A 15,725-nucleotide genomic window follows, 5' to 3' on the forward strand; every position below is an offset into this window, starting at 1 on the left:
CAGCAGCTATGCTCATGAGAGGCTAGATGTAGCCTCAAACTCCAGTCACTGTGCAGGCCCAATTCTAGGTGCCTGAGGGAAGCAGAGAGGCTCACAGAACACATGAAGGAGCCTTACAGGTGGGGAGTCTCCCTATCAATCCTGTGCTGCATGGAAATCCAAACAGAAGAGAGGTGAGAACAACATGGGGGCACAGGAGAGACAGAAAAGGGACACTCCGCCGAGCTGCTGCCTCGTGGCTGTAAACCCAAGGGATATACACCAGGGGTCAGCTGTCCCTTCACTTCCTTCCACTGCCGGCTGCAGTCCTAAAGTGGAGGGGGGAGGAAATGACTCCGCCCACTTAGAAGCCAAACAAGTTAGGGCCCAGATGACACATAGCAAGCCTGTGGCAGGGCTGTATCCAGAATGGGGGAATTCATCCCTGTGACTTCCCTGCTGCCTCTGTGACTCCTAGGAGTTAGTTTCTGAGCAGCTAAGGACCCTCTGGCAGCAGGGCCACCCAGATCAGACTCCTACCTGGAATTTCTCTGACTTGGTGTAGATGTCAGCCAGATGGAGAAAGACCTTGAGAGGCTCATTGTACTGCACAGCCCGCTCAAAGACCTTGGTCAGTGACTCCGGAGAGCCGTACATGTTCTCTAGATTCAGCAGAGCCACCCATACATTCAGCTTCTCCTGCTCCTCTCTGGAGAGAAAGTCAGCACATGAGCTCCATCACCTCAGCCCAAGAAAGCCCCCACTACTGCCCAGGGATGCAGACTGGAACTATTTCTTCGTTCCCTGGCTCTATCCACATCCTCAGTTTCCAGCCCCTAGTGAGAACCCTGAGAGGCCCAGTCCCCACTGCAGCTCACACAGAAGCAGAACGCCAGCCCCTGACTATGGGGGTTCCCCTGGCATCTGCCTCCATTCCTAGAAAGGAAGCCCACTAAATCTTAAACTGGCTAGATGTTTGGGCAGGAAGGAACAGAATCTTCTGGTCTCTCTCTCCAAACTAAGAGAATGAAGCAAAGGATCACCATCCCTCCTCTTAGCTGTCAGAAAACTCACTCTACCCTGTGCCTGGAAATGGCCACCGAGAGTGTCCACACCCAGGTATGTGGAGTTATTTCCCCTGTTCTACTTCTGCTCCAAGTTAGGTCTCTTATTTCAGTGTAGGGACTCCTGTAAACCCTTAGCCACTTCAGTGAAGGAGACTATAAAATATTAATGAGCAGATCTGTTTCACAGATGGCGCAGCAATGAGACAAAGCCTGGGAACCCATGGGTGCGGGTGGCGGGCACCCAAACTGCTGTCGGCCTGCCGAAGAGGAAATGACCCACAGGCGGCAAGCTCTGCGGCCGGCGGAGACACAGCCCTCCCTTTCAAGAGCCACCCCCCCACCAAAGCAGGAGGACAAGGCCAAGACCTGAAGGAAATGGTCTTGAGAGCCCTCTCAGCCACGGCCCGGGCCTTCTCGATCTCTGTGGCCTGCAGGTGGAAGGCCATGTACTGCAGCCACAGGATGGAGCTGTTGGGGGAGCTCAGCAAGAGTCGGTCAAAATCATCTGCGGACTCTGGCTGTCGCCCGGGATCCATCAGTGCCTCCTCAATGCGGGACAGCTCTTTCTCTGCCTTCTGCTTCTCCAACATCCTTTCCTTCTTGCTCCTCTTCTGCTACAGAAGGCACAAAAGTTAGTGAGTAATCTGCTCCTCAGACCCTGGCAGAGGTCTGCAGTTGAAGCCAAGAGTTGGCAGGGCAGTCAGTGAGCTCTGTAAATACTCCCCGGCCTGAGATTGCCCCACCCTGCCAGGAGGGACACCCAGGCCAGGAGAGAGCAAAGAGAGACTAGCACCAAGGGGTCCCCTGCAAAATACGACACCGTAGACTGCTGTGGCTTGTCGTCCTCCTCACTGTCTGAGCTCTCTCTTCGAGGTGGTAAGGCCGGGGTCAGAGAGTCTAGCCCCACATCCCAAATGAAACCGGAGGACAGCTGTAGCCGGGGCACTTCTGCTGGCCTGGTTGGCTTCCCCTGAAGGAGCACAAGAGGTGTGTGAGGAAAGCACTCAGCTCGGGCTGCACCCTGTTCTGACCCCATCCCACCTGGAGGAGCAGGGGCTCCCACCAGGCCCAGAGACCCTTGCTCCCTCCCAGGGCCAGGCTAGGCCCGCTCCACTGGAGAAACCATAGTAGTGATGTGAAAGCTTTTCTTGTAAATAGATTTATTTAGGCAATGAGCTTTTAAGACATATGTATGCAAAAAACCAAAAAACAAGAAAACAATCCACCACCACCAGCAGCATACATATGGATACATATATACACATCTGTGTATAAAGTGCCATACACGTGTAAGGAGATAGTAGAGCCAAGACAGAGATGTGAGAAGCGTTCCGGGGTGTAGGGATGTTAGTACCTACAGTCTGGGCAGCCCTTCCTCAGTCCTAATGGTACTGTCCCCATCTTTCAGAAGGGGATGCAGGTTCAGGAAAGGTTAAGCCTCCCCTTTATCTGCCCATCCCACTAATTTAATTCAGCTCCACTCAATAAATACTGATGAGAATTTCTTTTATGCAGCCCACTCCTTGGATAAAGCAGTGGCCCCACCTGGTCATATTTTACAAGAAGTGAGAGAAGAGGGTGGGCCAGAAACTGCCCAGCTCGGAGGCAGGAGACCAAGGGCTTCCCTCCCCAGGGCTGCCTCCTCTCTCCATCAATGCTGACCCTCACCTTGGGCAGCACACTCCTCTCTTCCACCTCCTCTTCCCCCTCCCGATAATACACTTCAACACCACTGTCGTCTTCCTCTGACGGAGCAGCTTTCTTCTGCTTCTTCTTCACTCCTTCCTGAGATGACAAGAGGGAAAGATGGCGAGTCACCCTTCCCGCCCAGGGGAACCCGCTGGCGGCCTGGGGCAACGCCCCCTCCTCTGCCCCTGCTGGCACCATCTAGCGCCTGGCTCCAAACTCACGCTGCTCTCGGTCTAAGAGAAGGCCACGTGGTGTCTGGCTGGCTCTGAAATGCTCTCCTGTGCCCGTGAGGGAGGCCATCCTCCCTGAGGGACGTACCTGTTCACTTGCAGGCTCCCGGAGCGGCCGCTTGCCCTGCTTCTTGGCCTGCGGTTTCTGGGACTCGCTCTTCTCCTTGCCAGGCGGCCGCACTGCCTCCTGCCCTTCCTCGTTCTTCTTCCCTTTCCTTTTCTGATTCTTCTTCTTCTGCTCTTCTTCTCCTTTGTGCTCTTGCTCCTCTGCCTCCATTTTCCTCTCCTCTTGCTTTAGAAGTGGCAGTCCTAGGGAGGCGGGAAACACGTCCGGCTTCCCAGTGTCACTGGGGAGGAATGAAAGCTCTACCAGGTTCTTTTGGCGGTTCAGGCTACAACAAGGAGGGAGGACAATGAGGACAACAGAGGACAGCGGGCTCGGCAAACAGCCCAGGCCTGATCAGTCCAGTTTTCCGGGCCCTGTCCTACCTACTTGCAATCCGTTCAGTATTCTTTGGAATGACCTGTGCATTTTACCATGCTGAATAGTAAAATACAGGGGGCAGCTCTGATGTCCCCAACAAGTGCCGATGCAGAGAAAAGTCTCCACGTCAACTTCTAGGAGCTGAGGCTGGGACGGAAGTAGAAGGCTCCAAACAATGGGATTTTGTTCAGCTGAACATTGCACCAACACTACCTAAGGCGTTAAGTCTAGTTTACCTCTTGAATCTCTTCCCAGGGCTCCTCGGAAAAGAGGGCGTACGGGGGTGGGGAAGACACCTACCTCAGGACCTTGGCTGTAAGCAGCTTCCCTTCCGGGAGGTATCTGTTATAAAGGGCTTTCTTGGACGGGCTGTACTGGGAGATATGTGGGTATTGGGCCAAACCCACAACAGAGGGGCCGAGGCTGACAGGAGAGAGACAAGAGTTGTGTGGTCACAGGGGTGCCTGGGTGGCTCAGTCAGTTAAGCATCCGGCTCTTGATTTCGGCTCAGGTCATGATCTCACAGTTTGTGAGATCATGGCCTGCACTGGGCTCTGTGCTGACAAGCATGGAGCCTGCTTGGGATTCTGTCTCCCTCTCTCTCTGCCCCTCCCTGCTCACACACTCTCTCTCAAATATAAATAAGCATTTTTAAAACATTAAAAATAAATTAAAAAAGAAAAAAAAGAGTCCTGTGGTCATAAATACAAGAGAGTCCCAGCCTAGCCTAGTGCCTCCACTTTCCTAGGGACCCAAGTTGTGACAAGGATTTATGACACACACAAGTTCCTGGCATTCACAAGGATAAAAAGAGCTCTGTAAACTAGAAAAAACTATCAGGCATAAATGAAGATGGGACCGAAGGGCATTTTCCATCCCACACCAGAGCACCACAATGCATCTATCACGAATGGCCAGAGGAGATGAAAATGGGGAAATCGTAGCAGAGAACGCTTTGCTATCTGCTGGTTGTGAACGTCATGTGATTTCACTGAACAGTTACAAATCACCATCAAACACCAAACCAAAGAAAAACCAAATGAACTGAAAACTGAAATTGGACATGCCATGCTCTTTGGTGTCCAAAACACCAGTAAGAATAATTCAAAACGCTTTTAAAAGTATAAAACATCTCAGAATTTACAAACTGGTGGGAACTCATTGACTCCCCTTCCTTCATATTGTCTCCAGAGGAGGTGACCAAGGACCACCACAGACCACGGACCAGCACAAGCCGGGGAGGGCGTCGCGTTTGGCCCACGCCCCCACGCTCCACCTCACTCACCCAAAGAGCACACCGTGCGGCTGGACAGACTTCACATAGCCCCTCAGGAGCTGCCCTTCCTGAATATCCTGGATGGAGTTAATCTCAGCATCAGTTATTTTGCTCTTCGTCTCCGGGTTTGTCCTAAGAATGAAAGGCTTATTATGTACACATACCTCAACCCTCCCTTCCCCATCCACTCCCAACTCACTTGTGATAATCAAACTCTACATCCAAGAATATAACTCTGGACCTGACTGTAGGATATGACAACCTCAGAGCCCAGCCCCACTCTCTCCTGAAGTCCTGTCAGCCTTGGCCTCTGAAACATCCATTTCTAACCATGGAACGAGCTGACTTCAGGCCAATCCACTTCATGACATACCACTAACTACGGAACCCTGGGAACCAGATCATCTTCCCTTTCCAGGGCCACTGTGTGGCCACCTTGAATACCACATTCAGATGTCTGAACCTTGCCCTGGGCGGCAAGAGTCTGAGCAGACACGTTCTTGTGGCAATGTGAATGGCCACAGCTTTTCTGGATAAAGATGGGGCAAGGTAGAAAGTGCACAAGCAGAGAAGAAAGGGGGGAAGCTCAAAGTTCTGTGCAGCCTTTCCTCAGTGCCTTCCTTGTCTCCACCACAGACACTCACCTAGACGATCGCAGCGACAGAGTCAATACATGGTCTGTAGCAGACAGGACGTAACACCTGGAATGAGAGCAAAAAGAGATGTTGACTTTTCAGCATCCCAGGAAACAGGAGAGGGACTCAGCCTCCTCTCCACAAGGCTGACCAACAAGCAAGAGTGAGGGGACATGACACCTGGGCTCTGTTCTTCATTCTGTCAAGAACGTACTGAGGGACTCTGCACAAGTCACCTCCCTGAGCCTCAGTTTACTAGTCAATCACTACCTACTCTTCTTGCTCAACAAAGGTGCTGGGAGTAGAAAATGAGAGGGGGCATGGAGCCCTCAGGAAGAGACACAGAGCCATGTGGTGGGTACTCAGGAGGTGTCACCAGCCTGACACTGGGTCCTGGCAGTGTGCAATCTCAGCCACTAACCACCAGAAACCATGACCAGTGACGACCTAGGTGTTAGGGCAGGATCACGGCAGCAGATCAGAGGATAACAGATCAGTGAGTCCTAAGCAGGGGAGGCTTCCAGGAGGGAAAGCAGAGTTTACTCCTTGGTTAAGGTTTCCAAACTTCGTTCATTGAAAACAGCACTTAGCAACCCAAAGTTGCAATTTCAAAATATAGAATCTTAGCAGTAGAAAGGATCTCAGCAACAGTCCAAAGTTTTCCCATGACACACATCTGCCTCCTAGCCCACAGCATCCTCATTCCCAAAGCTGGGGGGACCTTGAGGGATCATCTACATTTAGGCAATTAATTTATTATCCACATGGGACAGATAAATCACAACTGAACGTGATTCACAGGTTTGGCTACAATAAAATGTATTAAAATTAAATACTTTGCTAAAAGTCACATCTGCATTTTTTTAAAATGTTTATTTATTTGAGGGGGTGCAGAGAAAGAGGGAGACACAGAATCCAAAGCAGGCTCCAGGCTCTGAGCTGTCTGCACAGAGCCCGATGTGGGACTCAAGCCCATGAACGGTGAGATCGTGACCCGAGCTGAAGTCGGACACTTAACCACCTGAACCACCCAGGCACTGCCACACCTGCATTTGTAAGCCCAAGAGGCAAAGCAGAGATGACCCTGGATTTCTCATTCCTTTTCTTTTCCTAGGCCCTGGCTATCTCTGTGCTGTTTAGCTCAGATAAGTGGTTGTGAATTTATTATGCAGGTGCTAGGGGCTGGCACACCTGAGGTGGGAAAGAGCATTATGACTTTCCAGCCCGTCTCCTCAAGGCCTCTGCTCCACTGTTAGTCAACTTGGAGTCTCAGAAGTCTGTACTATGTCAGGCCAAAGTCTGCCTCTTCAATGCTAATTTATTCGCCCTATCAAATGACTTTAAAACTCTGAACCAGGCTCATTTTAGTGCACAAAAAATACCCCATAAAGCAGCTCCCAACTGCAAAAGGTTACTATCTTTCTGCAGAGAACACCTATAGATCAATTTTTTTCTCATTAAAAAGATGAATGCTTCAATAGGAAAACAAGCAAGCCACTTGGACAAGCAAAGAAAGCCAACCAAGAGGGAAAATGACAGTAGGAGAACTGCACACCAAAATGAGAGATCAATTTTTGCCTAGTCAATGGCTGAGACTAAATATCAAGAATAGCCAGTTTTGACAGGGATGTAAGAAATAGTCATACTTATTGTTAACAGGAATGTCAATGAGCACAGTCTTTTCAGAGAGCATTTTGGCAAAATGTATAACATTGTTTGGCCCATTAATTTTACTTTTGGGAATTTACTTCACAGATATACTTGTGTTCGTGTCCAAACATATGCACAAAGATATTCACTTCAACATTACATCCATCAACAGAGGTTTAGATAATGACTAAAGAAAGAAAGAAAGACCAAGAAATGTTAAAAATAAGGTAAAAGAACAAAGTAAATTTAGATATACTAGCACAGGAAAAGAAAAAAGTCCATGATAAACTGCTATGAGAGAACAAGCAAGTTGCAGACTATATATCAAATGAAATTCTATTATTACATAGAAGAAAATTATACCTACAAAGTCCTGAAGAATAGAGACCAAGGTGTATAATGGTGAAAAGTGGTGGAAAAAGAGGGGAGCATCAGAACTTTTCTTCTTTGGGGCACCTCGGTTGAGCGTCTGACTTTGGCTCAGGTCATGATCTCACATTTCATGAGTTCGAGCCCCACATCAGGCTCTCCGCTGTGAGCACAGGGCCTGCTTCGATCCTCTGTCCCTCTCACTCTGTTCCTGCCCCACTTGCACTCTCTCAAAACAAAACTTGTCTTTTTTTTCATACTATTTTTTCTGGTACAAAATCACCTATCACATCTATACTTTCTTTCTTTTTTTTTTTTAAAGAGAGAAAGCAAGTGAGTGGGCAAACTGGGGAGAGGGGCGGTGGGGGGGGGGGGGCGGTGGCAGAGTGAGAGAGAGAGAGAGAGAGAGAGGAAGAATCTTAAGTAGCCTCTGCACTGGGCTCGGAGCCCGACACAGCCCCTGAGCCAAAATCAAGAGTTCAGACAGTTAACCAACTAAGCCACCTAGATACCCCTCACATCTATATTTTTAAAAAAGAGAAATTTAGGGGTGCCCAGATGGCTCAGTTGGGTAAGCGTCCAACTTTGGCTCAGGTCATGATCTTGTGGTTCGTGAGTTCAAGCCCTACATTGGGCTCTGTGCTATAGCTCAGAGCCTGGAGCCTACTTCAGATTCTGTGTCTCCCTCTCCCTGTCCCCCTCCTCCAGTCACACTCTCTCTTCCTCTCTCAAAAATAAATAAACGTTAAAAATAAGTAAATATAAACGTAAAAATTAAAAAAAGAAATCTATAATCCCGCATAGAGCTGTAAAGGGAAAAAACACAAAAAATTTGGCCTACCTGACAACCTTCTGGGGGATGAAGTCTTCCAGGGGCATCTCTGAGTAGGAGTCACTCACGTGAAATATACTAACAGTTCCCATCTTCCCAAAGGGGAAGGAGACAGTCAGCCCCTCCTTGGGAGTCACCTTCACCACTCGGCCCATGGCCACTTCCCCTTTCTCAAGCTTGTGAGGACCTGGTAGGAGAACGAACCAGATTCAGGGAAGAGAAAGTGAGCCAAGAAAGAAGGTGGAATGCTGGCCAACCACAGGCTGGGTGGACCAGAATGATCACGAAGACCCACATTACCATGCCATGTAGTCAGGAATCCCAGGGCCATGTGGTAGACAACCCTTCCTGAGACACTTGAGAAAACCAACTCTGTTGGTAAAGGTGACTCAGACAGTAGCAGAGTGACACAGGCCAAAGAACAAAGCCTCAAGAGAAAAAGTGTTCCCAGAAGGCACATACTACACTGGGCTTTCTGAGGAGCCCAATACCTGAGACATCCTTAAACCCGGACACTACCTGACGACTCTTTCCCACTCCTTTCTACCCCCTCCCTTCCCTGACCAGGCATTCATCACCACACCTATAAGGGAGAGACACAAGAAGGCCTTGGAAGAATCTGGGCCAACCACTGTAGCCTTCAGGGCCTGGCCAATCCGGAACTTCTTATCTGGATGTTTCAGAACCTGGAAGGACAAGAAAAGTCCTTTCATGTTTAAAGAGAGGTCTGTCATTTATCCAAAACTACTGTCAGTTATCCAAAACTACAGCACTTAAGTCTCTATATCAAGTATCTCCCAAACCATTCCCTGAATAAGTACATGGTTTCTATACCCACTGCAAACATATACCAGACTCTGAGTCAAGCTTAGGGAGCCTGGGTTTCCTCTCCAGGGATCTCAAGCACACTGACCTTGAAGCTGAGAGAAGTGAGCAACAAGGGAATCCTCCCCCGGATGTCTGGAGCAATCTCCACCTCAAGCCATTTCTTAACCACGTTGTACTAGAGAAAAAAAACAGGAAGGGAAATGGAATGGGATGGGATGGGATGGATATAAACATCTCTTTTCCCTTCATTAAAACACAGACTCTCCTAAAATCACAGGGTTGAAGGGGCCCTGTTCCCAAGGGACAGGAATCCACCCTCTACACCCCACTGCCTCTGCCATTCTCTCACTTCTCAGGCTTCACTCAGAGTCTAGCTCTGAGCCTTTGCTAGGCTAGCCGACCATGCATCCCTCCTGGTGCCTCAGTTGATAAGAAGGCTAAAATGACCTCAGAGATGGCTTTAAGCAGCAGGAACAATTCCAGTGACCGCTGCAGCCTTCTCCAAGCTCAGCTGTGCCCAATAACGGTTAATCCTCTCCAGGGCTCAACATCTGATTTCTTTTTATTTTTTAATTTTTAACATTTATTTATTTTTGAGAGAGAGAGAGAGAGCGAGTACCAGCGGGAGGAGGGACAGAGAGAAGGAGACACAGAATCCCAAGTAGCCTCCATGCTGCCAGCACAGAGCCCAACACGGGCCCTGACCCCACAGACCACAAGATCATAACCTGAGCCAAAATCAAGAGCCAGACAGTCAACCAACTAAGCCACCAAGTGCCCCTAAATCAATTTAAATTTTGATCCTTCGCTGTTTATAGGGTCCTGCCCTAAACACAGACCCCCAATTTTCTAAGTCAATTCAACAAGACATTTATCAAGCAACCACTATATACATGGCATCACAGTGATAAATAAAAACCAAACCCCACCTTCAAGATTAGAGTCTACAAAGAGTAAGTCAAATAAATATGCAAAGAACCAGAGCAACAGAAATATGCTATAGGAATAAATAGAAGAACGAGTAATATGGGGAGATTATCTGTGCTGGGCCATAAAGGGTTGTAGGAAGAGAGGGTACTCTGGGTAAAGACAAGAAGGGAAAAAGAGAAGGTTTCCAGGGTGACTGGAACACAAGGTATATGAGGTCAGATTATGAAGAGCCTTAAGTACAGCTCTAAGGCTTGGGGGTTGATGAACCCCACCTACAGACAATAGGTAACTATAGGGATCAAGCATCAGTGACATGCCCAGCTAGAATGCTTATGAAAGAAGAATCTGGCAGCAATGAAGAGGAGCTATCCCTCAAGGTCAAGCCCCACCCAACTTTTTTTCTGATACATCCCAACCGGTACAGTTTTCACTATCTCTTCCTTTCTTAAACTCCTGTTCCACTTGGGATTAGAACACATAATCTGGCACCCAGATTATAATCTGGCACATAATGCATTATTTTGCATTGCACTTGAACTTTATCAAAGGCAAGCATCTAGAATCCAACGGCACATTCACTTTAAATCTTGCTCTATATTGCTCTTTCCCTTTTGTACAATTAATCTATAAACATGCTGAATTGTGAGTTGCTTGCTAATTGTTTCATGTTTAGCTCCTCCATTAGGGCTTCTGGTCTTCCACAAACCGGCATGGTAGCAAACAGACTCAAATGTCTAGTGCTAATGGCCTTTGTCTCCAGCTCCTCCCCCACTTTCTTCTGAAAGAAGGAAGCATCACACTGCAAGGTGTGCACTACTCACCTTCTTCAAGAAGCAAATCACGGTCTGTCCAGCCTGGTACTGTTTAATCTTCTCCAAGGGGCTGACAGTGTGAGTGTTGAGAGCAGTGCAGCCATCCTTCTCCAGCTCACTGTTTGTAGAAAAGCAATGGAAACAGTGGGCCAACCTCTGGATAAGGCTTCTAGCTTGAAACCAGCTCCCCCAAATGGCCATGGATTGACTGTACCCCCTCATTCATGCCCACCTCCCACACTCCCACTTCCCTCCTCCAAGGAGAATGTTCATAATACCTGCACGAGAGATAATCTTTTCCATTTCGCTCACCTAGGTACGAACAAGCTATAAAGTAGTAGCCTACAATAACCTTTACAAATTTAGGAAACAAAATTGTTTTACTTCTTTCACAATACTTTAGCTATTGCTTTATAGTTTGCAGAACTGCTCTGTCAAATAATCTCTCACTGAATTGTGACAACAATCTTATGTGTGAATTAGGCAGGGTAGATATTCTTGAACTCATTTTATGCTCTTGAACCAGGAGTTGAAGTCAGGGCTCTGACTCAAAAGTCCAGGGCTCCGTCCCCTATGCTACTTTGCCATTATCATTGTCTTGATTCTTTTTCTTCTCAGGAAAGCAATAAGGGGAAGTGGCTATCAGCCCACAAATCACTTCAAAGATATCACAGAACTCCCAACTCAAGTAATTTCTAAAACAAAACCAAACTTATCAATAAGACGGTACAAATAATACTGGTAAAACTGTAACACATAACAGGCACTGGTGACTACAGAAAAATGGAAACCTTCATATACCAATAAAAATTACAAATGCATATACTTTATGATCCATTAATTCTACCCTACAGAAATCCTGGTACAGATGCCCAGTAGAATGAGTTCAAAGATGTCCACTGTGGCATTATTTATAAAAGAGAAAAACTGGGAACAACCTTAAATGTTCCCCATCAGATGGCGAACATACAGAGTTGAGCCCATTCATACGATGGGCCGCTATTTTCACTACACGCACAAGAGCAGATCTCAAAGACAAAATTTGGAGAGGAAAAAACAAGTTGTAAAATATTAAGTACAGCATGACATTTATGTAAAATGTGAAAACCACACAAAACAATTTTATAAATATATGTATGTATATGTGTACATATAATTGAAATACAAAGAAGTTGGATATGTATCAAATTAATAATGGGGAATCCATCTTCTGAGGGTGCAGAGAGAAGCCTCAGGAAGGGAACATCTGTAGAATGTTACTTCTTAAAACACACACACACACACACACACACACGCACACATACAGAAAATCTGTGTGCCTGGCACTGTAATAGACAATTTATATACGTTATCATAATGCTTATATGGTAGAATGAAAAAGCTTATTCCCTGAACAGATGCCACTGGAATGTCTCTGTTATTGGCTAAATTGTGTCACTCCCACCTCCAAGTTCATATGTTGACATGCTAACCCTCAGTATCTCAGAACATGAATGCATTTGGAGATCAGGAACTTAAAGGGGTGATTAAGGTAAATATGAATGTCAGGATGGGCCATAATCCAGTCTGACTGGAGTCCTTATAGGAGGATTAGCCTACAATGCAACAACAATAAAACCTCATTAAAAACTGGACTTGAATAGACATTTCTCCAAAGAACATATTAAAAAAAAAAAAAAATGACCAACAAGCATAGGCCAAGGCACTTCACATCACTAACCATCTGGGAAATAATCACCACAGTGAGATTATCACCTCGCACCTGTAAGGATGGCCATTATCAAATACACGGAACACAAGTGTTGGCAGGGGATGTGGAAAAAAGGGAATCCTTCCCTGCACACAGCTGCCAGAACTACAGAATGATACAGCTGCTATGGAAAACGGCATGGAAGTTCCTCAAAAAATTAAAAACCACCATATGATCCACCATTCCCACTTCTGGGTATATATCCAAAACAGGATCTCAAAACAGATACTTGTACACCCATGCTGACTGCAGTGTTAGCCAAGATGTGGAAGGAGCCTAAATGCCTGTTTACAGATGTATGAAGAAAATGTGGCCTACACATACGTGCATTATTAATCAGCCTTAGAAAAGGACAATCTGCTATATGCAACAACACGAATGAACTTTTAGAACGTTATGCCAGTCAGAAGGACTGGCCATGACTCCACTTACATGAGTTATCTAAGTAATCAAACTCAAAGAAACAGAAAGTAGAATGTTGGCTGCCAGAGGTGGGGGGTGGGGGAGGGTAGGGATAAATGGAGAGTGGTTCAATGGGTATAGAGTTTCGGCCATGCAAGATGAAAAAGTTCTGGAGATCTGTTCCACAATAATGTGCACATAGTTAACAAAACTGTGATGCACACTTAAGAACTGTTAGGAGGGTAAATTTATGTTTTGTGTTTTTAGCACAATAAAAAAAAAAAAAGAAAGAAAAAAGAAAAAGGGAAGAGATTAGAACACAGATATCTACAAAAAGAATACCACATAAAGACACTGGAAGAAGACAGCCATCTGCAAGCCAAGGAGGGAAGACTCAGAAGAACCAACCCTTGTTAATTAAACATATCTACCCTTAGCTTGAATACATTACTTGACCTCAACTTTTCATTAAACAAGGTATACACCACAGGTGAAGATCTGGCAGACTGAAACGACCAATATGGTGAAGTCTCTGTTCTCACAACAAAGACTAGAAAAGGACACAATCAAAATCTACAAAACTAAAGTAACCACAGAGTAAACAAATAGGAATGTGTGCATCCAACAACTCTCATTATTCTGGAACTAAGGGGCTTTACTTTGAAGTTCCAAGAATGTTGTTAGCACCTCGAACTCAATGTTCCAGGAATATCTGCCTATCTCAGGCAAGCCTTCCCAGAAATATTCCACTTCTATTCTGATACCTTCAGGACACTGACCAAACATTACTCCCTGACAACAGAATACTACTCAGCCATAAAAAAGAATGACATCTTGCCATTTGTGACAACATGGAAAGACCTAGAGAGTATTACACTAAATAATAGACAAATAACTCATGGTTTAACTTCTACGTGGAATCTAAAAAACAAATGAATAAACAAAAAAACAGAAATAGACCCATAAATGCAGGGAACTGATGGATGCCAGAGGGGAAGTGGGTGGCAAGATGGGCAAAATGGGTGAAGGGGAGTGGGAGATATAAGCTTCCAACTATAGAATTAGTAAGTCACAGTGATGAAAGGTACAGCATAGGAAATGTAATCAATGGTATTGTAACAGCATTTTACGGTAGCTACACTGGTGAGCATAGCATTAAATATAGATTTATCCAATCACTATGTTGTACACCTGGAACTAATGTAACATTGTGTGTCAGCTATAATTAAAAACAAAAAAACAAAACCTTACCCCCTAAAAGTTACTAAAGAGGCTCTTCTATAATATCCCCAGGCACTTAAGATTTACAACCTGTGTGGATCCCAGGGCTGACTTTGAAGAGCCATTCTCTCAGTCATGTGTATCTAGCTTCATTCATTGATGACCTATTAATTTTAGGAGGCTGAGTTTTTAATGGAGGAAGCAGAAGCAGATAGATCCATGGGTCCAAATGCTTAAGATCCTCAGGAAAAAATGATCCCAAACTGGATCCAACACTAAATGGAACTAGTATTCCTCCACACAGAATCCCTCATTGAACAGCCCTCTACAAAATCCACTAGAACATGACTTAAAATGCCAGTCACCAAGCAGTAGTCTCTACACTCAAAGAACAGGTATTCTTGGTTACATGTTTTTTATTCTGGGAATTACGGAGTTTTAGAAAGTTGGGTTTAGAGTAAAAATGCTTCTTTTTGTTACATGCTGACAAACAGAACTGCAACCAGTCTTTTAAACACTAAGTATAGCTTTTACATTAAGTTTCATATAATTCTTCTAGCCCTATGAGAGCCAAATATCCCTACTAGAGAAGTAAGACAACATGGACAGAGAGAGGCAAAAAAAGCCACAACACTGGCAGAATCTAGACTAGAACTCAGGTTCCTAACTCCAAAGCCCCACACTCTTTCCACGAGCCCATGCTGCAGGGGTTCCCTCACCTTGGCCGGACACTCAGCTCCGGAATGGTTCGAATAAATCTGGGATGACTTATTGGGAGAAACCTGGAGGAAGAAATAAGGTCAAATCATTTCTCTTATGCTCTGTACCACCATAATCTGCACATCAGAATTTCTCTACTCCCACGAAACTGAGCTTAAAAACCACCTGGTTCCACTGCCATATCACCTCCTGGGGTCGTGTCAGGCCTGGGTTTCCATTCTTATCCTCTGCAGTAAATGTTAAGGAGCTGGCTCATCTAATCTTTTATTATTGTCTTATTAAACCCTTATTTCCTTACAGACTACATATTCCAACTCTTTCACTCTGAAGGTAAGGAAATTGAGGTCTAGAAAGAATAGTTATTGAAATTAATAGGCAAATTATAGACCAGACTTTGAATTATTCTTCTTTTCTTATTATAACAAGGATTTCTACTGCAGTAACAATATCACATGTAGATTTAAAGAAAATGAGTGTAATTAAGGCACGCAGTGGAGAATGAATGATAATAACCTCTGATGTATACTGAGCAATAGCTGTGTCAGGCAACCTGCTTGGCATACTGCATCCTAGATGTTCTTTTAGCTCTGCAAAAAAGGTACTAACCGCTTATACTCTCATTTTACAAATTAGGAAAATAAAAGTTAAGTAACAACTTAAGTCATCGTCACACAATTTTAAGCGGCAGATGTGAAATGCAAACCCAGGTCTCACTTTAAACCAATGCTCTAACCATTACACCATATGCCTTTTTTAAAAAAAAAAAAAAAAGGAGGGGAGGGGAGACAAAAAGATTCTTTTGGTGAACATTTCTGTTAATTAGAAGAAAGTCTGATCCATGCACAACTTTT

At 45.5% G+C, this 15,725-nt stretch overlaps 1 protein-coding gene across 2 annotated transcripts in view; it reads right to left on the bottom strand.

Annotated features, from left to right (window-relative positions):
- PDCD11 (programmed cell death 11) overlaps positions 1–15,725 on the bottom strand; it is a 43,281-nt gene that overhangs the window by 1,768 nt on the left and 25,788 nt on the right. The window contains exons 21-33 of one of the 2 annotated variants that reach the window (XM_060641601.3): positions 14,874–14,936; positions 10,791–10,899; positions 9,125–9,214; positions 8,795–8,897; positions 8,221–8,398; positions 5,370–5,426; positions 4,735–4,857; positions 3,750–3,872; positions 3,054–3,357; positions 2,715–2,831; positions 1,867–2,016; positions 1,413–1,657; positions 520–688 (exon numbers count right to left, since the gene is read on the bottom strand). In XM_060641601.3, coding sequence (XP_060497584.3) covers positions 520–688; positions 1,413–1,657; positions 1,867–2,016; positions 2,715–2,831; positions 3,054–3,357; positions 3,750–3,872; positions 4,735–4,857; positions 5,370–5,426; positions 8,221–8,398; positions 8,795–8,897; positions 9,125–9,214; positions 10,791–10,899; positions 14,874–14,936 — 1,831 coding nt within the window. Of the gene's footprint in view, positions 1–519; positions 689–1,412; positions 1,661–1,866; positions 2,017–2,714; positions 2,832–3,053; positions 3,358–3,749; positions 3,873–4,734; positions 4,858–5,369; positions 5,427–8,220; positions 8,399–8,794; positions 8,898–9,124; positions 9,215–10,790; positions 10,900–14,873; positions 14,937–15,725 lie in introns of both variants that reach the window. The other variant, XM_060641600.3, reaches the window with a different exon arrangement.

This window comes from Panthera onca, chromosome D2, assembly GCF_046562875.1.
Source record: "Panthera onca isolate mPanOnc1 chromosome D2, mPanOnc1 haplotype 2, whole genome shotgun sequence".
Taxonomy (NCBI): Eukaryota; Metazoa; Chordata; class Mammalia; order Carnivora; family Felidae; genus Panthera; species Panthera onca.